Source organism: Leptodactylus fuscus, chromosome 6 (genome assembly GCF_031893055.1).
Source record: "Leptodactylus fuscus isolate aLepFus1 chromosome 6, aLepFus1.hap2, whole genome shotgun sequence".
Classification (NCBI taxonomy): Eukaryota; Metazoa; Chordata; class Amphibia; order Anura; family Leptodactylidae; genus Leptodactylus; species Leptodactylus fuscus.
In genome coordinates, this window is record NC_134270.1 from 119,384,239 (window position 1) to 119,411,913 (window position 27,675).

The 27,675-nt window shown below is 43.1% G+C and overlaps 1 protein-coding gene across 3 annotated transcripts in view; it reads left to right on the top strand.

Annotated features, from left to right (window-relative positions):
* The first annotated feature begins 1,986 nt into the window (after positions 1-1,986).
* FAM171A2 (family with sequence similarity 171 member A2) overlaps positions 1,987-27,675 on the top strand; it is a 35,544-nt gene continuing 9,855 nt past the window's right edge. For 2 of the 3 annotated variants that reach the window (XM_075278272.1, XM_075278274.1), the window contains exons 1-2: positions 1,987-2,190; positions 27,395-27,631. In XM_075278272.1, coding sequence (XP_075134373.1) covers positions 2,067-2,190; positions 27,395-27,631 — 361 coding nt within the window. In that variant the 5' untranslated portion in view covers positions 1,987-2,066. The remainder of the gene's footprint in view (positions 2,191-27,394; positions 27,632-27,675) is intronic. The other variant, XM_075278273.1, reaches the window with a different exon arrangement.

Genomic DNA, 27,675 nt, shown 5'->3' on the forward strand with positions numbered 1-27,675 from the left:
CTGCTGGGAACTTCCTGTGCTGGCTGGAAGCTCATCAGCATATGAATAAAACAGACTTATTCAGAAACCATTGAGGCAATTTACATACAAAAGGTAGGTGTGGAATAGACTTTCTAAAGGCTATGCAAGGATGTGATTAGTTAAAAATGACTTTTCCCAATGATAGAGCCCCTTTAAATACTATCTACTATCTGAGCCCCTTTAAGTACTATCTACTATCTGACTATCTGACTTTTCCCAATGATAGAGCCCCTTTAAGTACTATCTACTTTCTACCCCTTTAAGTGTCTGTCATACACCACTACCATAGACATATCATTAGGATAGAAACCATGATAGTACTTGAGGGTTAAACTTCTTTGCAAAAAAATTGCATTTTATACACTACTCAACCCAGTTTAGAAGACTGGGTGGGAAGTTTCTTCTCCAACCTCCAGGGCCATGGTACCCCTTTTGCTGCTTTTTCCTCTGACATGCAGCAGAGGGTTCCCCTGCGTAGGCCCTTCGGTTATCAGTCTCCATGGACTTTGTATCCTGATTGTCCAGGCAGCTCTTTACATCTGTCTTTGAATATTCCAGGTGCACCAGTATGAATGCGAAACACCACATTGACATGTTCCATCCCCAGATGGCATTGGCAGCACCTTCTTATGTAGATGAAATACTTTCTTAAGTCCACCATGTACAGAAACTGTAAAGGAGCCTTGGATGTCTTCAAATCCAACTAGGCCAAGCTTGGCCACACAGTACCTGTTATCCCAGATTAAGTCACACAAGCTCCATCACCACTACCCTTTCTCATTCCATCCTTCATCATCTCAGGAAATCACTTAGTCTTCGTGGCAGTGATTTGGTAATCTGCTGACTATACCACTAATGAATGTAGAAGCCAGGGTCATGTGGCCCACATCACCTACATCAAGCAACTGTTACTCGGGGCTTGCCTTAACTTCCCCTACTCCAACCCACTTAAAGTCAGTGGGGCCATTACCAAGACCCAAAGCCTGCTAGGAGTAACATCGATCCAGGAGAGGTGAGTAACAGTGTTTTTTATATTCCCTCACCTCCCCCGAGTCCCCAATTATTATACTCCATGGGCAGGACCAGATAGGCCATATTCTGCTGGGGATACTCCAGCAGGTAGAGGCCTATTAAAGAAAACAAAAAAGTTATCCTCACCTACCTGCGAACCCTTGATGGAGCTGCCACGGCTGCTGCTGCCTCTTCTTCTTCACCCATCTGTGTCTCAGCGCAGGAGGTGTGATGACGTCTTAGCATTGCCGCCTGCGCCGAGACACAGAAGTCTAAGCCAGACCAGGACAGGTCCTCTCAGTTTTGTTTTTAGCGCGACCTGTCTTGGGCTAGTTTACGGAAAAAAAAAAAAAAGTAAAGTTGCCAACCCTCCGATAGTGCCACCTGAGTTGGCCTCCTCATTAGTGGTGCACCCCTGATCCTGTCCAGCAAAAAACAAGGCCTACGACTATGTTGACTTAATTGAAAAGTTATGACCACTAAAAGGCTGGGGAAAAATCAATGCGGTAATAGAATTAGAAGGAGTTAAAATTATTATCTTATTACGTTGTCAATCCTCTTTTTTTCATGCAGAAATCTATAAGTGAATTGATTTTTTTGATCATCCAAGCAGCAATATATTGCATCTGCTAAGGTTCTATACATTTCTCCATCGTTGATCTTACAATTTGGATATAGAAAAATCATCCAGGTATAAAATGTAGGTTGCTTGTCCAGGAAGCGTTTGAGGTTTGTCAGATAATAGGACAGAAGCCAATGTGGCAAGGGAGGGGGCACAGTCATCATTGGCGGTGAGTAAACCCTTGTATCTATGAGGTTTTGCCAGTAAAGCATTATTCTCACCTCAATGAGTTTATCCATCCCTGTAACTTCACATCTGGCCAGCAGATGGAGCTGGTTTTCAAGTGGAAAAAAGGGGAGGTGTGGCACAGGAGAGACAGAAAGACAGAGGGGAGGGAGGGAGAAGCAGGGAATTATAAGCTGTCTGTGTATGTAGAGGAGAAGGAAGAATGGAGGGGTGATGAGTGGGAGACATGGGGCGAGCACTGGATTTAGGGATGCCTTCTGGGGGGCTCAGGAATCCTTGGCTGGGCCTGATGGTGATGTGCTGCATAGGCTGCCATGCAAAATCACTGGTGGAGCCCCTAATGCCTCAGGGTAAGTCTGCAGGATGGGAAGACAATGAAATGGGTGGTAGCAGGGTGAGAGGATGTGCATGGAGCTCTGCTAGGAATACATTGAATGCATTTTATGCTTCTGACATGGATGCATGTATGATGCCTGCTGGATCTGGGGGTGCTTGAATGCAGGGTCTATTGTTACCATTTCTGGGGTGAGGACATTTGAGAATTCAGGGAGCCTGATCTTTGATTGGAGAGGGTGGTCCTGATCTCTGATAGGAGAGAGGGCTCCTGATTTTTGATTGGCTCAGACTGATAAATTAGGGTGACCCTATTCTGTGGATGCCGATTTCTGGAGGACTTCATTCATTTTGTTGGGGTGCAAGCACTGTTGGATATATCATGTGAATGAAGCTGGAGTAGCTATGGATTAGGTGGAATACTGGAGTAACACAGTTAGGGGAGGGGGTTCCAGTCTCTAGGGTAATTGTAATGTGTGATGTAATGGGTGGGGAATGGATTTGGGGTGTAGAAACAGCTAATCTAGCCATGGAAGAAGAAGGATTGTTTTTTAATGATTAATGTTACATTGTAGGCATCTAATGGAGAGTAAATTGTTACATTGTGATACACATGATGCTGCTGTTTATGTATGATAGCATACAAGGGGCAATATTTGCCAATCGGTGGCTTCTTGTGCATAGTGACTCACAGCCTAGTGACATGCTGATGAGGTAATTCACTGTAAGAGAAGCTAAGGGGTTAATTGCCTTAATATCACATGATGCCCTTTTCTGTTATTGTAAGAGGGCGGTGAGACCCCCCGGTACACTCACATGTTTAGGGAATGTTGGTGGATGCGATTCTCCAGGGAAAAGTGTATATTAGCCATCTCTCTATTTGTAGTAACTCCCAATATCAGCTGTCTCAGCTCCCAGCTGTCTTCCTGGCAGACGACTGTCTGCTTGCAATTCTCTTTCAAGGGGCATCTGTGCCTGGTGAAATTTAGGGTGGTCACCATTTTAGTCGTTCATGGGATTACCACAGTAATGTGAATAACTGTATATGCAAACTAAACAAAAGAATACAGATTGTACCTACACTGAAGACCTCCCCTATTAAATATAGGGTGCCATGGTGCAATGGTACAAATCTGCTAGGCATCATAGCAACCAATGAAGATGCAGCTTATATGACTCCGGTGCCATTCAGCAATAACGAACGTGGGGAGCCCAGTGGTTGCTATGCTCATATTCACTATATCATAACTGTGTATGTATGCAGATGAATAGATTATAGTATGAGGGCAATATATGGGTACTCTATAGCTGTTCTGCCTGCTTTGCTCACTGTCTGGAACTTATTGTGGAGAATGTGGACAAATGTAGATATAGCATAGACATACCAATATTTCAGTAGTAGGGAGCACCCAGAAATCCCAGAACCTGGGCAGCCAATGCATCTGCAAAGTTGAAAGTTCTCCTGTTGGTTCTTGGAGTGGCTTCTGCTTAGGTGGACAATGCTGGAATGATAAAGTTTCTGTGTGGTGGCACACAAGCCCCATGGTTATTTTTTACCTACAGGTTCCCATACACTTTAGGCAGATGTTCATAAAAATAGATCAACTATAATGAACATTTGTCAGGTTAAATGTAACAATGAATGATCACCTGACATATTCTCATCTGGAGAGAAGTTGGGCAGGTTTGACGTCATCTGACAAAAGATATTTCATTCTTAAGATCTTGTGCCAACAAACAATCTTTTCTTGAAAGAAAGTTCCCAGAAAGATTTTGTCCTTCACCTGGTGTCAGTGAAAATGTATGGCTAAACTGAATGACTATAATGGCTGATGTAAATGTATGTGATGTCATCTGCAATCTCTGTCCAGGATATTGGTTAAATTGTACTATAAAATTGTCAGAAACCGGGTGGAAACCTGGCAGACTCCATTGTAGCGCAATTCTTTTTAAAGCAGACAGCGTTTCGGTCTTTCGGGCCCTAATATGGACCCAAATGCCAGGAAACCTAAGACTAGTGTGAACCTAGTCATACGAAAATTTCAGACTATGATGGTAAGTATATGGATGAGCACTTTTAGGCTAAGGCCCCACGTTGCAGAAACTCAGCTTTTTTTATTGCAGATTTTGTTGCAGTTTTAGGAGCCAAAGCCAAGAATGGCTACAAGAGGAATGAGAAATATATAGGAAGCTCTAATACTTCTATCTTCTGCTGAATTCACTCCTGACTATGGCTCAAAAAACCACAACAAAATCTGCAACAAAAAAAGCTGCGTTTCTGCAATGTGGGGCCTCAGCCTAAAGTAAGATAAAGCTCAAGTTGTAAACATTCACTTATGAACTTTACAGACACGATAAGGCTAAGGCTCCACATGGCGTCCTCCTGCAAAAAAGCACTGCAGGAAAAACTATGGCGGCAAAGCATCGCGGTTCTTCCTGCAGTGCTTTAGACAAAGTTCGCAGAGGTTTCCTCTGCGGACCTTCTGATTCAATTGTACCTATGGGGAAACCACCGATGTTTCCGGGGGTATAATTGACATGCTGTGATTTCCAAAACTGCGTTGGTTTTGGAAATCACAGCATGTTCGCACCACGGTTTTTACTGCAAAATGGGCATGGGAGTCGCTAGAATCCCAACTACTTTGCCCTGACTGTAAAACGCCGTAATTTTTCCCATAGAATTTACGCCACGTGGGGACCTGGCCTAAAAGAGATTGCCATAGATCAACTGTTTGAAGAGGTTGTGGTGTTCACAATCACTGTGGTTTCTTTCCTCTTCTTACGCTGTCATGTTCAGAAGCTCAGTTCCATTCAAGTGAATGGGGCTGAGATGCAATACCAAAAACAGCCCCATTGCATTTCCCTGTTTTATTTAGTACAGAGACTACAGCACTTACCTGAACCAGCTGATCTGTAGGGTAACTGAGTGTCAGACACCCACCAATCACATACTGATGCCCTAATCTAACAATAGGTCATTAATATGTAAGTCCTGGGAAACCCCCTTAAAGGGAATGTATCAGCAGATTCATGCTGCCCTAGCCATGGGCATGAAATATTGATAGGCTCCCTCATAGCAATTCACTACATTTTGCTCTGAAAAGTTGTCGGTATTTCACACTACCTGCGTTTAGGGCAGCTGAATGTGCTGACAGATTCCCATTAATGAATAATGTATACATGTATGGAGATTGCTTAGCAGTGTCCACATTGCTTTGGGAGTCCCCAGTACAGAACAATACACCACCAAGCACAGCAGGGTCTGGTGTTTCCTTCCCCTGCAATGACTCTTGGGCCAGTTGCTTGTTTTACTCTGGGGAGAGAAGGCTTACACAAGTTCTCATCACACAGTTTCTTTAGAATATGTTCATCCATGATGCCAGACACACATAAGTATCCATTACAGACACAGCATTGGTCACATGCTAACATGCATTCAGGAATACTGGGATACCAGATACCTATTTTTTCTTCTGTTTTATGGGAATGGATCCTATGCATATGTAATAAAACCTTGAAGTGTGTAACTCCATGCCACCTTTGCCATACCCCAACTGACCCAAAAGTACCAGTTTCACCAAGTAATGTGATTATCATTGTAACATGATCCTAGGCTCCCTACAGTCATGAGGATGGTCTCAAGAAGGACCAAGCAAGTGATGGGATTCTAAGCTTTGACACCGTCCATATCTGAATGAAACTCAGAATCCCTCCCCCTTGACAGTAGAGAGTCTAATTATCATATTAGAAACCAAAACTGGGGCGGCACCTATTAAATGATGCAAAGAACTGGAGCTGGTGGAGGTGGTGAAATGTCCTAGAAAAAAGCAGGTCACTGTGTCAGGGGGTATTCTAATGATATCAGGCTCCCTATACAGTCAACCACTCAAATAATACATAATACTTTCTCAGAAGAAAGAGTGGAATATAAGAATTCACTTTTATTTACTAATAAAAACTGTTCAAGAAGCTAGGAACAATTACCGGTACTTATCCAATATTCACGGATTTTCTTCACTGCAATCTCCGTCCTCTATATAAGGTGGGATGGTTTTAGACAATGACCGCCGGGAAGCCGTTCCCTGTCCAGTTTCTCGGGGCTGAGGACGGGACTGATTACGGAAACCTGACAGAGTGATACAGGGCGGAGACCGGGCGCAAATATGAACGCCCCCTAATCTGGTACCCCTACCTTCCTACAAACTATAGAATATACAGCATCACAGCACAGGGTCAGATTCCAGCATGGGCCTTGTTGCTAAAGTGCTTTTCCCATGAACATAACCATATTTAAATGAGTAAAAATTGAAACAGATTTACAAATATAAATAATTAAAAAATGAAAAAAAAGGTGTTTTTTTTGTTTTTTTTTTTACTATCTTAGTAGCGAAAATCTGTTGTCTTGATCAGCTGTCAATGGATGCGGCCATGAATGCAGGAACTTTCTATGGCTTGGCATTTGTCAGAAACCAGCCATGTCTTCCTTATTGTGGCCGGGTTATCTTCTCATACATGTAGTGTCCCTGCCTGATAACCTGGCCACAATAAGGATATTATGGTTAAAATATAAGAGACTGTCACCATTAAGATGGTTAGAGAAAATCTTTAAAACTTTGCAAAATGTTAAATTATTTATATTTGTAAAAACGTTTAAAACTTTTCAAATATCTACAAATTTAATACAGTTATGTTCATGACAAAAAAAACTGAGGTCCAACGTTGCGGGAACGCAGCTTTTTTTGTGTTGCAGATTTTGAGTGGTTTTTTTTTTTAGCCAAAGCTAGGAGTGGATTGAGTAGAAGGTGGAAGTATAAGAACTTTCTATATATTTCCCATTACTTTTGCAGCCATTCTGGACTTCGGCTCAAAAAAATGCAGCAAAATCTGCAACAAAAAAAGCTGTGTTTCCACAACGTGAGGCCTTAGTCTTAATGGGGTTGTCCAAGATAAAATGCATTTACTACACTAATCTAAACACCCTCCTCCCGTTTACTTTCTAAATTACATACTTTATCAATAATGTATATTTACCTATATCCCCAGGGTAGTCATGTGACCGCCCCAAGCACATTTTCTGATTATCAATAACGTTCTGTTTCCCCCAAAAGGATACTTATCTGACTTCCAGTTCAGTCTTCCTGTTCTTTGATTCTGCTAGCACGCGTGCAATAGTCTCGGCCTTGCGCTGTAGCCGGCACTCCATCTCTACTGCGCAGACATGTGATGTTCCTCCGGCCTGCGCATGCGTTGGCAGAATCAAAGAAGAGGAGGAGCCGTCCCCGCTGAAGGAAGTCTGGAGAGGAAGACAGATAAGTATGAGGGGGTGGAGGAGTGGGTTGAGTTAGTTAGTTGGGAAGGACTAGCAGTGAGCGAGATAGCTAGGGAGACAGGGAGGGGACCACCCTGTATGTCCCTATGCCATTGTGGAAATATTGAAGAGGTCTCATAGATTGTAATATCTTGTGAGCAGGGCCCTCAGTCTCATTGTATGAATTGACTATTCCTCTGTAATGTATCAATTGTCTGTACTTGAAACCTACAATTTGTAAAGCGCTGCAGAATATGTTGGCAACTTGGCACTATATAAATAAAATGTATTATTATAAGGAGTCCATCCTGGTATTCGTGGACTCCTATGTTTCCTGAGTCTACCCAAGTATAAGTGGATACCACCTTGAAAGGGAAAATCAGAGGATCTACTGAAACCTTACAAGTCTCTTAGACCCGTAATGTAGGAGTCCACCCTGGTGTTAGCGAACTCCCCAGGGAACAACCTGTCTTTGTTCTGGTTATGGAGTTTCTGTTCTATATTGATTTTAAACATCCTCTTCCATATCTTCTATACGTGCTTGGATACTTAGCTAGTTTGGATCCTTTATATATATATATATATATATATATATATATATATATATATATATATATTAATCAATCACAAATGTTTGTTGCGTTGGAATCTTTCTATATAGCGAACCGCAACTGTTTCTTTAAAGGGGCTTTATCATTTGGGAAAAGTCATTTTTAACTAATCACACCTTTGCATAGCCTTTAGAAATGTTATTCCACACCTACCTTTAGTATGTAAATTGCCTCAGTGGTTTCTGAATAAGTCTGTTTTTATTCATATGCTAATGAGCTTCTAGCCAGCACAGGAAGTTCCCAGCAGCACTTGTCTCTGCTATTCTTTCCTATGTGTATGTGCAAACAGGAAGCTGAGTCATCATCATCATCAGCCTGTGCTGTATACACCAATAGGAAACAATAGCAAAGAGGGTGCATGATGCATCGTGCACCGCGTCTAATTAGCATATGAATAAAAATGGACTTATTCAAAAACCACTGAAGCAATCTACATACTAAAGGTAGGTGTGGAATAGACTTTCTAAAGGCTATGCAAGGATGTGATTAGTTAAAAATGACTTTTCCCAGTGATAGAGCCCCTTTAAGAGACACTCAGTTCATGAATGTGTGTTCCCCATATACAAGCCTAAGCTCCGATCTGTCACTCATTCTTGGTTTTATTATAGCACTTGACCTGCCAATGCACTTATAGCATCTGCCCTTGTTTACCTGATTGCTCCTACTGCTATGCCCCTTGACAGCTGTTTGGTCTGTGTTTAGGACTGCCTCTGACAGCTGACACCCTGCTTTGCACTGACCTAGGTAGGAAGGGAAGGCTGTGTTTGGAATTTGGCTCCTTGTTTTTACCACCCTGGAACTGCTCATACATAGTTTGCTCAAGTAGGCGGACCCTGCATTCACTTACCTCAGTGCCCTGGTGCTCCTGCCTCTTTGACAGAACGAGTGGTACATGCAGGATGCACCATCCTAATGGTGCATGCTTGAGAGCCATTAGTATTGGGGTGGACAGTGGCAGATCCAGGGTTTGCGGGGCCCTGGGCAATTGACTTTGGCGGGGCCCTACGCACAGCGCGCCGCAGCAAATTAGGCCTCGCCCACTTTTATGTCATGCCAGTGTCATGCCATTCTCCCCCCTTCATCTGCCTCAGTGTCATGCCGTTCTCCCCCCCTTCATTTGCCCCAGTGTCATGCCGTTCTCTCCCCCTTCATCTGCCTCAGTGTCATGCCGTTCTCCCCCCCTCCATCTGCCCCAGTGTCATGCTGTTCTCCCCCCCCTCCATCTGCCCCAGTGTCATGCTGTTCTCCCCCCCTTCATCTGCCCCAGTGTCATGCCATCCCCCCTTCATCTGCCCCAGTGTCATGCCATTCTCCCCCTTTCATCTGCCTCAGTGTCATGCCGTTCTCCCCCCCTTCATTTGCCCCAGTGTCATGCCGTTCTCTCCCCCTTCATCTGCCTCAGTGTCATGCCGTTCTCCTCCCCTCCATCTGCCCCAGTGTCATGCTGTTATCCCCCCCTCCATCTGCCCTAGTGTCATGCTGTTCTCCCCCCCTCCATCTGCCCCAGTGTCATGCCGTTCTCCCCCCTTCATCTGCCCCAGTGTCATGCTGTTCTCCCCCCCTCTATCTGCCCCAGTGTCATGCTGTTCTCCCCCCCTCCATCTGCCCCAGTGTCATGTCGTTCTCTCCCCCTTCATCTGCCCCAGTGTCATGCTGTTCTCCCCCCTCCATCCACCCCAGTGTCATGCTATTCTCCTCCCTTCATCTGCCTCAGTGTCATGCCGTTCTCCCCCCCTCCATCTGCCCCAGTGTCATGCTGTTCTCCCCCCCCCTCCATCTGCCCCAGTGTCATGCCGTTCTCCCCCCCTCCATCTGCCCCAGTGTCATGCCATTCTCCCCCCTCCATCTGCCCCAGTGTCATGCTGTTCTCCCCCCCCTCCATCTGCCCCAGTGTCATGCTGTTCTCCCCCCCTCCATCTGCCCCAGTGTCATGCCGTTCTCCCCCCTTCATCTGCCCAGTGTCATGCTGTTCTCCCCCCCTCTATCTGCCCCAGTGTCATGCTGTTCTCCCCCCCTCCATCTGCCCCAGTGTCATGCTGTTCCCCCCTCCCCTTCATTTGCCCCCCAGTTTCTTTGGGCCCCCTCCATCTCTGTCGCCAGTTTCATGCCGTTCTCTCCCCACCCCCTTCATCTTCCCCAGTGTCATGCCGTTCCCCCCCTCCACTTCATTTGCCCCCCAGTTTCATGGGCCCCCTTCATTATGTTCCACCTTAATATTTAATACAAAACAAACACTTACACTCACCTTCTATCACTCACCTTACATCGTTCCCCCGACGCTCCTCTCTCTCACTCCAGTCACATACGCGATGCAGGAGCTGTGACCTCAGCTCCTGCTTAGCTGCGGCCCGGCTTGCGTGTGTAAGCGTGATGTGATGACATCATCGCGCCTACACACGCAAGCCGGGCCGGAGCTTTAAAGCAGGAGCTGAGCTCACAGCTCCTGCTGTAATCGTTATGTATTCAGCTCATCGGCGGACGGACGCCGATGAGCTGAAATCGTGACAGGCAAGTGCCGGGAGGCCCCCAGAGGTTCTGTGGGCCCCGGCACTTGCCCGACTATGCCGAGGCTGATGGGACCATTTTATTAGGGCCGGGCCGCGGAGCCCCGCTAAGCGCGGGGCCCTGGGCGGTTGCCCGGCTCGCCCGGCCCTGGATCCGCCCCTGGGGGTGGAGTATATTTGCACTCCCTTCCTAGTGATAGACGGTAGTACAACACACTCCTGTGATGCATAGAAATCCCTGCTGATATCACAGGGGACCCAGCCCACAAAGGTGATGCTAGGGACTATTGATTCCCTAGTAAATTTCCTTCCCGTCAATCTTTCTAGAAGTGTAGTATATAGGGGTGAGTTGTGTGGCTACAAGCATACCACACTTCTGGTCAGGCTGCTGGGTCACGCTCTGGGCCTCTCTTTGCTTTGTATATGTCCTAATGAATCTCAGCTTGAGAGGATTGCATCAGGATACAGATAGGGAAAAACAAGTCTTCAGAGGATTGTTGGACTGTGATTTTCAGGACAGTTTTGGGCCAGGGTCTCCTCCTTAAGGGACCACTAACACCAGTGTGGACTTCCTTATTAATTGCAATAGGAGGGTACAGGGTTTTAGTAGATAATTGGACGGTCCTTAAGTTAAGGGTTGTTACCATACTAGGATGGACTATACAGTATGGGTCTAAAGGACTCACAGGATTCCAGCAGATCTTTGGACTGTCCTTCTCAGAATGGTTAAGGGACAGAACAGGATCCAGTGCTGGGGTATATTCAGGCATCATAGGGGTCCACTTATACCAAGGTAGACCCATTAAATATCTCCATATTGGCATAGGGCCACACAGGGCTGTAGAGTGGATTGTGGTATGGAGGACAGTTAAGGGTTAGAATAGTGATAACTTCTAGGGGTTCCATATACTATCAGGTAGACCTGTTCCACTATTGATCTAACTGCCCATTACACGTTCCTCTTGACTATGGGTCTAGGACATGAATAGGGTGATTATATATTTATTACCAACAGAGGAATACTTACCTTGGTTAATGGCATATCAATATTAATGGACCCATGCTGAATTCTACCATATGACCCTGTGATGCTGTATATTCTATCACATGTAGTAAGCTAGGAGATCCTAAATATACTCTGCTAAAACCATTAGTGGAGTTCTGGCCCAGTGTTTATATTTTCTTATATATCACCTAACTGATATATTAAAAAAAAAGAAGGTGGATGACTGAAAGGTGCCTGTCTGTGTCCATCACTATTGTTCTGGCTTAGTGGTCACCCATTGTCTAACCTCTTCCCACATACAGTGTGACAGAGGGTAGAGAGACTGCGCTGAATAAAATCCTGGAATATCAGATTAGTAATTGTACCTGGTTCTTCTTGAGCAGTTTCTATTAGTAAATAAAAGGGATTCTTTCTTCTGTGAATGGAGACTTGTCCTTTTTAACAAATGGGTGGGATGGAAAAAGAAGACCTAATAGATGTGAGAGGAGTTCATATCTGCAAGGACTGTAGTTCACTGGAACACAAGAACATGGAGTTCACATGCTGGGTATATCTGAGAAGGGAATTCCAATCATCAAATCATTTTACAATGACACTTCTCATCCTCCTTATATAGGATACTAATGGGACATCAGTGATGATAGGATTTATTAAAGATATTTTGGTTACTTATGCTAATAATACATCATATATAAATGCTAATTTTTACCAAACTAGGAGGACTGTTGCTGGAGATGTTGGAGGTAGAGGGGAACCCTCCACCATTGTTTTTTGGATTGTACAATGATATGCCCTCTCTGGGTGCAGACACAGACATTACTTGAACAAGTATTGGGTATCTCTTCCCCTTTAGACACATTGACATACCTGCTTAATGCCCTGTCATGCCAGATCTGTTCTTTTCTTGCCAGCCTACTCCTCCAAGACGTATAGGGTCCCACTGGAAACAAACTGTTCTCCATTCTTCTGTTCTTGATAACAGAATTATCTGATCTATCTGGCTCCCTAGAAACTCTTAGATTAGATCTGTCACAAATTCCTCTTCCATTCCTGCCTATAGCAGGGTGTCTGACGCCATCAACGTTGCAGCTGAATCAGCTGCAGAATCCGCAACAAGGTTGAGCAGGGCACTTATTTTTCAGCGCCGGCTTTGATATCTACCTCCCATTGAAAACAGTGGGAGGCAGAATTAGAGCATAAACTGCTGCCTATTTGGGGGTGGAAACTGACTCAAACTCAGTGCCAGATACTACTGTGACTGTGAGAATATGCCCTTAGTTATCGACCACTGACTTTGCAAGGCAAAGTGTCTGGTCCTTAATCCAGGGTACATCTTTTCCCCATCTCTTCCCTTTAGTGACTTCCCTTTGTAATCTGATGTACTCCTTTCTGTTATCTGATGTTAACTTTCCTTGTATTGTCATTGAATATAGTAAAGATATGTACTATATGTTGGATGTACTATTAGCCAGCATACTGACCAATACTGAAGTTATTCATTCTGCTGTTACCAGAAATATCTTCATAGGCACATGCATAGGACACAGGTCAATGTGCTAGCCTTTGTTTTAATGGCTAGAACATGGACCCATTATATTCTGTAAAAACACAAAACGACAGGACACCGAGCAATACTATAGTGTAGATCTGTTACATCATCCATGTGCCGTCTGTGCTATTCAACCACAGAGCAGACGCATGCACACATATAGTTTGCTTGTGGATAATATACACAGAATGTTTATGTCATCACGAGTATGCTATGTTTTAGTTCTTCTTACATATTCTTAAATGTTTTTAAACAAAATTGCAATAAATTTTTCAACAACAAAAAACATTCCTCTACTCAGACTAGTGCTGGCAGGAAGTGGCCACCAAGTATCTGCTCACAAGTCATTTCCTCCCCCGGCAGTGGTTTACATAGAATAAAGGGTCCATTAGGGTGAATTCACAAAATCTACTGTAAAAATTCTCTATGTACTGTTTTCTTAAAGACGTGGATTTTTAGTCATTTTTAGCTGCAAATTTTGGCTAGGTTCATATCTGTGCCGGTCTTTCCTTTGCTCAGATCTGTCCTTTTCACACTCAAAGCGACTGAGAGGAAAGTCCTTCATGCAGCAGGGGACTCTGGTACAAATGTGAACTTAGCCTTACATTTCTAAATTTCTCAAAGTATTTGTGTTGCAGATATTGGTGCGGATTTTCTAATAGTATTGAAGATTCACAACAAATACAGTGTTTGAAGCTGCAGGATAGTAAAAACTTTGTATATGTTGTTATTTTTTTCTCCATAGGATTTCATGGTACAAATTTACGCATTTTCTACAATGAAATTACTCAAGTTTATGCCGCATATCAATTCATCCTCATGGTGCTGGGTTTTCTATCCAGAACATTTGAGCCTGGTATTTGTTGGCCTCTGAGACCTTTTTGCTGACCATTGGGCATATTCTTTTTCTTGTTTTCAGTCAGTGCATAGACAATTGGACCAACCATTGCATGACCCTGTAGCTGCCCCTTGGCCGCCTGCCCCTCTGGTATGGAAGTCTTTATCTCACAGCTCTGATGCTGATCAGCATCAGGGAAAAGCAGTAGATCTTGTCTTCCATCTACCGGTAGGGGTTGTAAGTACAGGTCAGGTGGCTGCTAAATGTTCACTCACCACGTAGATACCGTATGTCATATCAATGCTAAGGGACAGAGGTCCTGCTATATGCTGCTATGTTCGGCCTGCAGACAGTCGTGTCACATTTATGTGACTGTAGGTAGGATGAATGGTAGGATGTGAGATGCTGTATTTTCTGTGTATGTGCATTGCTGGAAGTCTCCTGGGGCCTCTGCTTTGTGTTAGGTGGTGGCTGGGGATCTACCTTAATTGACAAACAGCGATGTTTTTTGTGTATGAGACGCCTGGTCTACGTTATTTTTGTAAGATTTCCTCTTCTATCATACAAAGCGTATATTGTGTCTGGTGTTTCTGGACGGCTCCCAGGCCACAAGTTTATTACTCATCACATTTATCTCCTGCCATCTCATTTCCTAATTCCTTTTATGTCCCCCCCCTTTGTTTCTTTCCCTTTTTATATAGTATTGGTTATACCCACATGACTTTTAGAAATTACATATAGCTTTTTACACTTTAGTATTATTTCCTTTGTGGTCCACAGGAGACATTTCTATCTATAGTTAAAGGGAATCTATCACCAGGGTTGCAGGCCCCTGTGTAAGAACACTTATGGGGCCCTTGTTTTCCAGTATCTCAGTATAAAGCTGTCTATCATACCCTATCTAACAATCTGCCAGTAATTGGTAGCCATGAAGTTTATTAGCATAGGTATTTACCTACAATCTAATAGACAGTAGAAAGCTTATGTTAAAGAGGACCTTTCATGTCCTCCTGCAGATGCAGTTTTATATACCACTAGAAAGCTGACAGTGCGCTGAATTCAGCGCACTGTCAGCTTTCCCATTATGTGCCCCGGAGCTGGAGATTATCAGTGTCGTTAGTGAGTGTCGTTAGTGAGTGTCGTTAGTGAGTGTCGTTAGTGAGTGTCGTTAGTCAGTGTCGTTAGTCAGTGTCGTTAGTTTCAGCACCGATCTCTGCCCACTGTCAGAAGGGTGTTTCTAACAGTCTATCAGGGCTGTGAGGAATGCCTTCCCCCCTGTCCATAGCTCTATACTGTCAGAGGGGGCGTTCCTTACTGCCCAGCCGTGACGCTGAGCTGTGAAAAACGTCCCTCCAGGTATAGGGCTATAGACAAGTACTGTCTGGAGTGGCGTTCCACACAGCCCAGCTACTGTCAGGGACACCATTCTGACAGTGGGCAGAAATCGGTGCTGAACTAACGGCAGCAATATCACCTGCCCTAGGGCACAGAACAGGAAAGCCAACAGTGCGCTGAATGCAAAAACCACATGTGCAAGAGGACATGAAAGGTCCACTTTAAAGGGGTTATCTGAGACCCAGGTGTAATGGACAGGGCCGGCTCCAGGTTTTTATGGGCCCTTGGGCGACAGAGCCTCAGTGGGCCCCCTTGTAAAGGAGGTGGGGGAGTCGAGACACTGTGCGTTGCAGATGAAGCGAGTGACGTCATGCAGGAGTGTGGTGTCACCAACGCCATACCTCCCAATCTTTTAAAGAGTAGAAAGAGGGGCAAAATGTGCGGCGCGCTCTGCGTGCCGCTGCAAATTTAGCTCCACCCACTTTTATGTTGATTCCACCCATTCTCATTCATTATGTGCTCCCACACAGTATAATCCTCCTACAGTCACCTGTAAATTATATATCACCTAACTGATATATTAAAAAAAAAGAAGGTGGATGACTGAAAGGTGCCTGTCTGTGTCTATCACTATTGTTCTGGCTTAGTGGTCACCCATTGTCTAACCTCTTCCCACATACAGTGTGACAGAGGGTAGAGAGACTGCACTGAATATATATATATACACCCTTCCTCTGCCCCCAGTTTCATGTCCCCCCTCCATCTCTGTCCCCAGTTTCATCACGTTCTCCCCCTTCATCTGCCCACAGTTTCATGTCCCCCGTCTCTGCCCCAGTGTCATGCCGTTCCCCCCTCCCCTTCATTTGCCCCTTCAGTTTCATTGGGCCCCCTCCATCTCTGTCCCCAGTTCCATGCCGTTCTCTCCCCACCCCCTCCATCTGCCCCAGTGTCATGCTGTTCCCCCCTCCCCTTCATTTGCCCCCCAGTTTCTTTGGGCCCCCTCCATCTCTGTCCCCAGTTTCATGCCGTTCTCTCCCCACCCCCTTCATGTTCTCCAGTGTCATGCCGTTCCCCCCCTCCCCTTCATTTGCCCCCCAGTTTCATGGGCCCCCTTCATTATGTTTCACCTTAATATGTAATACAAAACAAACACTTACACTCACCTTCTATCACTCACCTTCCCTCGTTCCCCCGACGCTCCTCTCTCCTCTCTCCCACTCCAGTCACATACGCGATGCAGGAGCTGTGAGATCAGCTCCTGCTTAGCTCCGGCCTGGCTTGCGTGTGTAGGCGTGATGTGATGACGTCATCGCGCCTACACACGCAAGCCGGGCCGGAGCTTTAAAGCAGGAGCTGATCTCGCAGCTCCTGCATCGCGTATGTATTCCAGCTCATCGGCGGACGGACGCCGATGAGCTGAAATTGTGACAGGCAAGTGCCGGGGGGCCCCCAGAGGCTCTGTGGGCCCCGGCACTTGCCCGACTATGCCGTGCGCTGACGCCGGCCCTGGTAATGGATATTGATGAACTGTTATTTCTTTCTCTTACATATTATTACATATTCTGCAGCACTTAATTGTCATTCATTGTCCCATATAGGGCTCACAATCTAAATTCCCTATCAGTATCTGTTCAGAATGAGGGTGGAAACTGGAGTACCTGGAGGAAACCCATGCAAACACGGAACGACATACAAGCTCCTTGCAGATGTTGTTCTTGGGTGGATTTGATCCTCGGTCTCCAAGTGCTGCAAGGCCATCATGCTGAAAAACATCAGTATCAGGTGTGGGTGTGTGTTGGTTCAACACTTGGACCCCGCACCAATCAGTTGATGTGGCTGCTGGAAGCCATATAAAAGGTATACAACTGGTATATGCTCTTCTCCTATATAAGTGAATGGGGGAAGAGTAGAAGCTTCCTGGTGACATCGGTATAGTGAATGGCTCCATACACTGCATACTGCTTCCGGCTCTGTACACTGTAGCCTGGAAAACCTCTTTGCTCCAAAAAACGCTGTGCAAAGTGGCTCACGCTGTTAGATTTGACGCATCTATGTAGACATGGCAGTTGCTTTTCTTTACACTACCGTTTGGTTGGCTTACCTTACATGAATATTTTACACATAAATATGGTGCAACTTTGGCCATGTCCCTTTTCAAAATTGTCTAGGAAAGTGCAAAAAGTGACTAAAATACAATAACTATGGTGCAAGGTCTGTTTTGGCATAAATTAATCCCCATTTCTGGCTTACTAAATCTCCTTCAATGTATCCATTTTTTGTGGAGAGTTCTTTTAAGACTTTACCTACGTGAGGCTCTGTGTTATATTTTTAATCTAAGAACTCAGATAAGCCGCCCAGAGCAACTTGAGCAAACCTGAAGGCCTCATGAAGATGTAGAAACTTCAGTTCCTCCTCATCCTTCTCGACTTTCAGAATGATATATTCTCTTCATCTTTTAGTGTGGAATATTTGACTGACACCTTATGTCATTTTAATGCTTTTTTGCGTGATATACAGATGCGGCAGAGCTGCATATGTGAATGGTTACAGCTTATGTATATCACCATAGTTTACCCTACCCAGAATTCTCAGCAGCGCATGCATAATAAGTTTAATACTCTCTGTACGAGAGACATTACCCCTTTTGGAGTTTATTTTATCAGCAGGTAATCCCACTGTTTACATGTAACACAGACCTACAATAAAGTAAAAGTAACCCCATTAGAAAGTGATCTTCCTCTGGTCCTGGGCAATGTATGTGATAGATTCTTGCATTCTCTATAGTTTTAGGAAAGCCCTGCCTGGTCCCTAGAACATTGTTAGAGCTGCTGTCCTCTGGTTTGGCACTTTGGGTCTTCTGTAATGTTGTGTCTCTTCTTCTACCCAGTCGCCCCCTCCTTTTTTTCTATACCCATTTGTGAGCCCAGCGGATGTGAATGAGGTCGTTACCAAGACAACAGGAGCTGTCTTCCATCCCATTCACAACCATTGAATACTGGGAGACTGTCCCAAGACCTGTCACCTTGTCACACTTCACTTACCCAACACACAGCCTGAATACATAAAGAAGGCACCATAGAAAAATATGTCATCCTATACTAGTTATCAATATATGGAGAAAGATGAGATAGGTAGGGATGTTACATGGTGCAATAGGACGAGGGGGATATAGGGAGTGGATATATGGGGTAATAGGAGGAGATATAGGGAGAGGTTATATGGAGTAATAGGAGGATATATAGGGAGAGGGTATATGGAGTAATAGGAAGAGATATAGGGAGAGGTTATATGGAGTAATAGGAGGAGATATAGAGAGAAGTTATATGGAGTAATAGGAGGAGATATAGGGAGAGGTTATATGGAGTAATAGGAGGAGATATAGGGAGAGGTTATATGGAGTAATAGGAGATATAGGGAGAGGTTATATGGAGTAATAGAAGGAGATATAGGGAGAGGTTATATGGAGTAATAGGAGGAGATATAGGGAGAGGTTATATGGTGTAATAGAAGGAGATATAGGGAGAGGTTATATGTAGTAATAGGAGGAGTTATAGGGAGAGGTTATATGGAGTAATAGGAGGAGATATAGGGAGAGGTTATATGGAGTAATAGGAGGAGATATAGAGAGAGGTTATATGGAGTAATAGGAGGAGATATAGAGAGAGGTTATATGGAGTAATAGGAGGAGATATAGGGAGAGGTTATATGGAGTAATAGGAGGAGATATAGGGGAGGTTATATGGAGTAATAGGAGGATATATAGGGAGAGGGTATATGGAGTAATAGGAGGAGTTATAGGGAGAGGTTATATGGAGTAATAGGAGGAGATATAGGGAGAGGTTATATGGAGTAATAGGAGGAGATATAGGGAGAGGTTATATGGAGTAATAGAAGGAGATATAGGGAGAGGTTATATGGAGTAATAGGAGGAGATATAGAGAGAGGTTATATGGAGTAATAGGAGGAGATATAGGGAGAGGTTATATGGAGTAATAGGAGGAGATATAGGGGAGGTTATATGGAGTAATAGGAGGATATATAGGGAGAGGGTATATGGAGTAATAGGAGGAGTTATAGGGAGAGGTTATATGGAGTAATAGGAGGAGATATAGGGAGAGGTTATATGGAGTAATAGGAGGAGATATAGGGAGAGGTTATATGGAGTAATAGAAGGAGTTATAGGGAGAGGTTATATGGAGTAATAGGAGGAGATATAGGGAGGGGTTATATGGAGTAATATGGGGAGATATAGAGAGATGTTATATGGAGTAATAGGAGGATATATAAGGAGATGTTATATGGAGTAATAGGAGGAGATATAGGGAGATGTTACATGGAGTAATAGGAGGAGATATAGGGAGAGGTTATATGGAGTAATGGGGAGATATAGGGAGAGGTTATATGGAGTAATAGGAGGAGATATAGGGAGAGGTTATATGGAGTAATAGGAGGAGATATAGAGAGAGGTTATATGGAGTAATAGGAGGAGATATAGGGAGAGGATATATGGAGTAATAGGAGATATAGGGAGATATTATATGGAGTAATAGGAGGAGATATAGGGAGAGGATATATGGAGTAATAGGAGGAGATATAGGGAGAGGTTATATGGAGTAATAGGAGGATATATAGGGAGATGTTACATGGAGTAATAGGAGGAGATATAGGGAGAGGTTATATGGAGTAATGGGGAGATATAGGGAGAGGTTATATGGAGTAATAGGAGGAGATATAGGGAGAGGTTATATGGAGTAATAGGAGGAGATATAGAGAGAGGTTATATGGAGTAATAGGAGGAGATATAGGGAGAGGATATATGGAGTAATAGGAGATATAGGGAGATATTATATGGAGTAATAGGAGGAGATATAGGGAGAGGATATATGGAGTAATAGGAGGAGATATAGGGAGAGGTTATATGGAGTAATAGGAGGAGATATAGGGAGAGGCTATATGGAGTAATAGGAGGAGATATAGAGAGAGGTTATATGGAGTAATAGAAGGAGTTATAGGGAGAGGTTATATGGAGTAATAGGAGGAGATATATGGAGAGGTTATATGGAATAATAGGAGGAGATATAGGGACAGGTTATATGGAGTAATAGGAGGAGATATAGGGAGAGGTTATATGGAGTAATAGGAGGAGCTATAGGGAGAGGTTATATGGAGTAATAGGGGGAGACATAGGGAGGGGTTATATGGAGTAATAGGAGGAGATATAGGGAGAGGTTATATGGAGTAATAGGAGATATAAGGAGATATTATATGGAGTAATAGGAGGAGATATAGGGAGAGGTTATATGGAGTAATAGGAGGAGATATAGGGAAAGGTTATATGGAGTAATAGGCGGAGATATAGGGAGAGGTTATATGGAGTAATAGGAGGAGATATAGGGAGAGGTTATATGGAGTAATAGGAGGAGATATAGGGAGACGTTATATGGAGTAATAGGAGGAGATATAGGGAAAGGTTATATGGAGTAATAGGAGGAGATATAGGGAGAGGTTATATGGAGTAATAGGAGGAGATATAGAGAGAGGTTATATGGAGTAATAGAAGGAGTTATAGGGAGAGGTTATATGGAGTAATAGGAGGAGATATAGGGAGAGGTTATATGGAGTAATAGGAGGAGATATAGGGAGAGGTTATATGGAGTAATAGGAGGAGATATAGGGAGGGGTTATATGGAGTAATAGGAGGAGATATAGGGAGAGGTTATATGGAGTAATAGGAGGAGATATAGGGAGAGGTTATATGGAGTAATAGGGGGAGACATAGGGAGGGGTTATATGGAGTAATAGGAGGAGATATAGGGAGAGGTTATATGGAGTAATAGGAGGAGATATAGGGAGAGGTTATATGGAGTAATAGGAGGAGATATAGGGAGAGGTTATATGGAGTAATAGGAGGAGATATAGGGAGAGGTTATATGGAGTAATAGGAGGAGATATAGGGAGAGGTTATATGGAGTAATAGGAGGAGATATAGGGAGAGGTTATATGGAGTAATAGGAGGAGATATAGGGAGAGGTTATATGGAGTAATAGGGGGAGACATAGGGAGGGGTTATATGGAGAAATAGGAGGAGATATAGGGAGAGGTTATATGGAGTAATAGGAGGAGATATAGGGAGAGGTTATATGGAGTAATAGGAGGAGATATAGGGAGAGGTTATATGGAGTAATAGGAGGAGATATAGGGAGAGGTTATATGGAGTAATAGGAGGAGATATAGGGAGAGGTTATATGGAGTAATAGGGGGAGACATAGGGAGAGGTTATATGGAGTAATAGGAGGAGATATAGGGAGAGGTTATATGGAGTAATAGGAGGAGATATAGGGAGAGGCTATATGGAGTAATAGGAGGAGATATAGGGAGAGGTTATATGGAGTAATAGGAGGAGATATAGGGAGAGGTTATATGGAGTAATAGGGGGGACATAGGGAGGGGTTATATGGCGTAATAGGAGGAGATATAGGGAGAGGTTATATGGAGTAATAGGAGGAGATATAGGGAGAGGTTATATGGAGTAATAGGAGGAGATATAGAGAGAGGTTATATGGAGTAATAGGAGGAGATATAGGGAGAGGCTGTATGGAGTAATAGGAGGAGATATAGGGAGAGGTTATATGGAGTAATAGGAGAAGATATAGGGAGAGATTATATGGAGTAATAGGGGGAGATATAGGGAGAGGTTATACGGAGTAATAGGAGGAGATATAGGGAGAGGTTCTATGGAGTAATAGGAGCAGATATAGGGAGAGGATATATGGAGTAATAGGAGGAGATATAGGGAGAGGTTATATGGAGTAATAGGAGGAGATATAGGGAGAGGTTCTATGGAGTAATAGGAAGAGATATAGGGACAGGTTATATGGAGTAATAGGAGGAGATATAGGGAGAGGTTATATGGAGTAATAGGAGGAGAGCTAGGGAGATGTTATATGGAGTAATAGGAGGAGATATAGGGAGAGATTATATGGAGTAATAGGAGGAGATACAGGGAGAGGTTATATGGAGTAATAGGAGGAGATACAGGGAGAGGTTATATGGAGTAATAGGAGGAGATATAGGGAGAGGTTATATGGAGTAATAGGAGGAGACATAGGGAGAGGATATATGGAGTAATAGGAGGAGATATAGGGAGAGGTTATATGGAGTAATAGGAGGAGATATAGGGAGAGGTTATATGGAGTAATAGGAGGAGATATAGGGAGAGGTTATATGGAGTAATAGGAGGAGATATAGGGAGAGGTTATATGGAGTAATAGGAGGAGATATAGGGAGAGGTTATATGGAGTAATAGGAGGAGATATAGGGAGAGGTTATATGGAGTAATAGGAGGAGATATAGGGAGAGGTTATATGGAGTAATAGGAGGAGATATAGGGAGAGGTTATATGGAGTAATAGGAGGAGATATAGGGAGAGGTTATATGGAGTAATAGGAGGAGATATAGGGAGAGGTTATATGGAGTAATAGGGGGAGACATAGGGAGAGGTTATATGGAGTAATAGGAGGAGATATAGGGAGAGGTTATATGGAGTAATAGGAGGAGATATAGGGAGAGGCTATATGGAGTAATAGGAGGAGATATAGGGAGAGGTTATATGGAGTAATAGGAGGAGATATAGGGAGAGGTTATATGGAGTAATAGGGGGGACATAGGGAGGGGTTATATGGCGTAATAGGAGGAGATATAGGGAGAGGTTATATGGAGTAATAGGAGGAGATATAGGGAGAGGTTATATGGAGTAATAGGAGGAGATATAGAGAGAGGTTATATGGAGTAATAGGAGGAGATATAGGGAGAGGCTGTATGGAGTAATAGGAGGAGATATAGGGAGAGGTTATATGGAGTAATAGGAGAAGATATAGGGAGAGATTATATGGAGTAATAGGGGGAGATATAGGGAGAGGTTATACGGAGTAATAGGAGGAGATATAGGGAGAGGTTCTATGGAGTAATAGGAGCAGATATAGGGAGAGGATATATGGAGTAATAGGAGGAGATATAGGGAGAGGTTATATGGAGTAATAGGAGGAGATATAGGGAGAGGTTCTATGGAGTAATAGGAAGAGATATAGGGACAGGTTATATGGAGTAATAGGAGGAGATATAGGGAGAGGTTATATGGAGTAATAGGAGGAGAGCTAGGGAGATGTTATATGGAGTAATAGGAGGAGATATAGGGAGAGATTATATGGAGTAATAGGAGGAGATACAGGGAGAGGTTATATGGAGTAATAGGAGGAGATACAGGGAGAGGTTATATGGAGTAATAGGAGGAGATATAGGGAGAGGTTATATGGAGTAATAGGAGGAGACATAGGGAGAGGTTATATGGAGTAATAGGAGGAGATATAGGGAGAGGTTGTATGGAGTAATAGGAGGAGATATAGGGAGAGGTTATATGGAGTAATAGGAGGAGATATAGGGAGAGGTTATATCGAGTAATAGGAGGAGATATAGGGAGAGGTTATATGGAGTAATAGGGGGAGATACAAGGAAAGGTTATATGGAGTAATAGGAAGAGATATAGGGAGAGGTTATATGGAGTAATAGGAGGAGATATACGGAGAGGTTATAGGGAGTAATAGGAGGAGATATAGGGAGAGGTTATATGGAGTAATAGGAGGAGATATAGGGAAAGGTTATATGGAGTAATAGGAGGAGATATAGGGAGAGGTTGTATGGAGTAATAGGAGGAGATATAGGGAGAGGTTATTTGGAGTAATAGGAGGAGAGCTAGGGAGATGTTATATGGAGTAATAGGAGGAGATATAGGGAGAGATTATATGGAGTAATAGGAGGAAATATAGGGAGAGGTTATATGGAGTAATAGGAGGAGATACAGGGAGAGGTTATATAGAGTAATAGGAGGCGATATAGGGAGAGGTTATATGGAGTAATAGGAGGAGACATAGGGAGAGGTTATATGGAGTAATAGGAGGAGATATAGGGAGAGGTTGTATGGAGTAATAGGAGGAGATATAGGGAGAGGTTATATGGAGTAATAGGAGGAGATATAGGGAGAGGTTATATCGAGTAATAGGAGGAGATATAGGGAGAGGTTATATGGAGTAATAGGGGGAGATACAGGGAAAGGTTATATAGAGTAATAGGAAGAGATATAGGGAGAGATTATATGGAGTAATAGGCGGAGATACAGGGAGAGGTTATATGAAGTAATAGGAGGAGATACAGGGAGAGGTTATATAGAGTAATAGGAGGAGATATAGGGAGAGGTTATATGGAGTAATAGGAGGAGACATAGGGAGAGGTTATATGGAGTAATAGGAGGAGATATAGGGAGAGGTTGTATGGAGTAATAGGAGGAGATATAGGGAGAGGTTATATGGAGTAATAGCAGGAGATATAGGGAGAGGATATATCGAGTAATAGGAGGAGATATAGGGAGAGGTTATATGGAGTAATAGGGGGAGATACAGGGAAAGGTTATATGGAGTAATAGGAAGAGATATAGGGAGAGGTTATATGGAGTAATAGGAGGAGATATAGGGAGAGGTTATATGGAGTAATAGGAGGAGATATAGGGAGAGGTTATATGGAGTAACAGGTAGAGTAATATTGAGAGGTTATATTGAGCAATAGAAAGAGAAATATGGAGTGGTTATAGTTATATGACATGTAGGGGAAGTTATTTGGGGTAATTGTAGGAAATATGAAGATAAATTTTAGAAAGTAATAGCCATTATAACAAGAGTTATGTGTTACAGCGAGTACATCATACTGTGATACTTGTTTCTTGCATTATTATAAGCTTCCTCTTGTGTAGCTAGATGCTTTTCAGGATGACTGCTTTGAGTATTTCTTTAGGCCTTTTGAAGGAAATAATGCTCATTCAAGTTCAGATAAGGATTATGGCCACCCCCGTTGTATTGTGCTTTTCAACAGTTGTTTGGTTGGCCTCACAATGACCAGAGTGGGATTATATCCGTAAAGATGCGAGTTTATGACGTGCGGCTAGAATGAGATGTTGATCGACTTCTTTACCGTGTTATATGCATTTTTCATATTACTATGTACAGACCAAATTATTTCTGTGATGTCCCATAGAACCACAAACAATGGTTCAGTCTTCTGGCTTTGCTTTTTTTCTTTGCTTTTTATCGAATTGAGTTCTCACTCATGGGTCAGGAGGAGGTAGAAAGGTAAAATAATAGGGAAAAATTCAGAACAATTTATTTTACATATAAGAAATAGTTTGGTTGTACTTTAATGGTTATTGAGGATACCAGTAGACAGAAAATGTCACCTTTACCTTCTAGTTTAAGCAGTGCCATTATCGTCTATGGCGCTGTGCATGCACAGTACTCTACAAACAGGTTGATATAAAAATGTAAAAAAAAAAGAAAAAAAAAAGCAAACAAACTAATGAAAAATGTTCCAGAATTCTGGCATAATATGCACAAGAAAAACTGGTGTACATGCTCTATACCTCACTTTCTAATTGTTTTAGACACTATGTAACACTTAATGCACCTTGCCTAACAAGTGGATAGTGCTTGATGTGCAATACCATGTGCCAAAAAAGTGCACCAAAAATTCTGGAGAATGGTGGATGACATGCGGAAGGTAATACTGGTGACTTGGGGGGGTTACAAAATTCTAGATTTGAGAGGACGCGAAAAAGTTATAGGCAGAGCAAGATTAAAAGTATGGTAGTATATGGGAAAAAGCTAAATTCTTCTTTACAAGCCAAGCCATATGAGACTGAAATGAAAACAAAATTAAAGGTTACCCAAGTGTTCATGAAAACTTTAAATATCTGCAGGGTATATAACCCTGTATAACCCTTCTTATGTGATACCCTACAAGTTTTCTGGTGTTAATGCCTCATTCTGGCAGTAGTATATTTGCATTTCTGTCTGAAGCTGGAGTATGTGCAATATATAACAGTCTGCCCTCTCTGCCATCCCTTACTATTGTTTCTGATTTCATTCCATGTAATTCGGCCAGGAGTAACTGTAAAATAGCAAACACATAGCTTACAAAAGCCTAAGTGAATATAATGTAGGAGATCCAGCTACACTTGACTTGAAAATCAGGTTATAATTCAGATAAAAAATTCCTGTACACATAAAAGGAAAAATTTGAGCACAATAAGGAATTATGTTTGCAATCTATGATTAACCAGCAATAATACAGGCTGCTAGTCAGAAGTATATAGAAATAGGTAGACTCTAATTATTCTCTCTGTATGCTGTGAGAAGCTGAAGAATCCCATCTGAGCATTGTACAGGCAGAAAAAGCTGTGCACAGTCATGTAGGGGCAGTAAAGACAGACCTGCCCTCCCCCTACTCACTGTGATCCGTCCTAAGTTTGTTGGTTTCTAAAGACGGAACCTTGCTAGTAACAGTGAGTGAACAGCAAATTAGCAAGATGAGAGGCACCTTTGTTGCAGCATACTGGGAAAATAGAAAGATTTTCTTATACTTATTGTGTCTTGCCTAGCACATTATCAGGGCCTCCCCCAGCAGCCACATATTATATTCCAAGTTTCTCGTTTCCCATTTTCAGCAGAGAGATGGTAGCATATACATAATCGTTTTCTAGTATAGTCTATGAGAGCAAAAAACACAGCCAAGTGAGTATTCAGAGTATTGGCGGTTAACTGCGCAGATATGAATATCATTGGAAATTGGGGACATGGAATCTCTGAACATTAGAGGATCCCATTAATCCAATCGAACACTTATGACAAGACTTATAGATATGACATAAGGACAGAGATTGATAAAAATGTGGAATCTGGAGTTCACATCCTATACAGACCGTACACAGCTTCTTGCACTTGCTCTGATACATCATCAATATGTATACTGTAGAATATGATAGCCACAGAGACAGCACCAAAGTACTGCCAGTGGCTAACCATTGCTCTACATTCAGAAACATGTGATCAAAATGTCAGACTATTATTTACCATTTTCTGCTTTCTACTACAATATGTGCCATTATTTTACAATTTAATGAAAGTCATGATACATGTCATTATGTTTTCTTTGGTGTTCCAAACTGAGCCCATTTCTGTGTCCTTGGCAGAAGTCAACATAAAAGTCCAGGTGTATGAGAATGGAGATCTGTCACCCCTGGCCTCGGCTGTGGTGGAAATATTTGGGAATCAGAGCGGTCTGGCATCTGGAGTCACCGACCAGGATGGTGTGGCCGTGCTGGGCATCAGCTACAGACTGGGAACCTGGGTTCTTGTTACTGCCAGCAAGAGAGGCTACGTAACCAACTCTGTGCCCTGGCGGGTGGATAGACTTCCACGTAAGGATTGTGAGACATACCATATGTATATCTGTGTGTTATGTTGAGTCCAC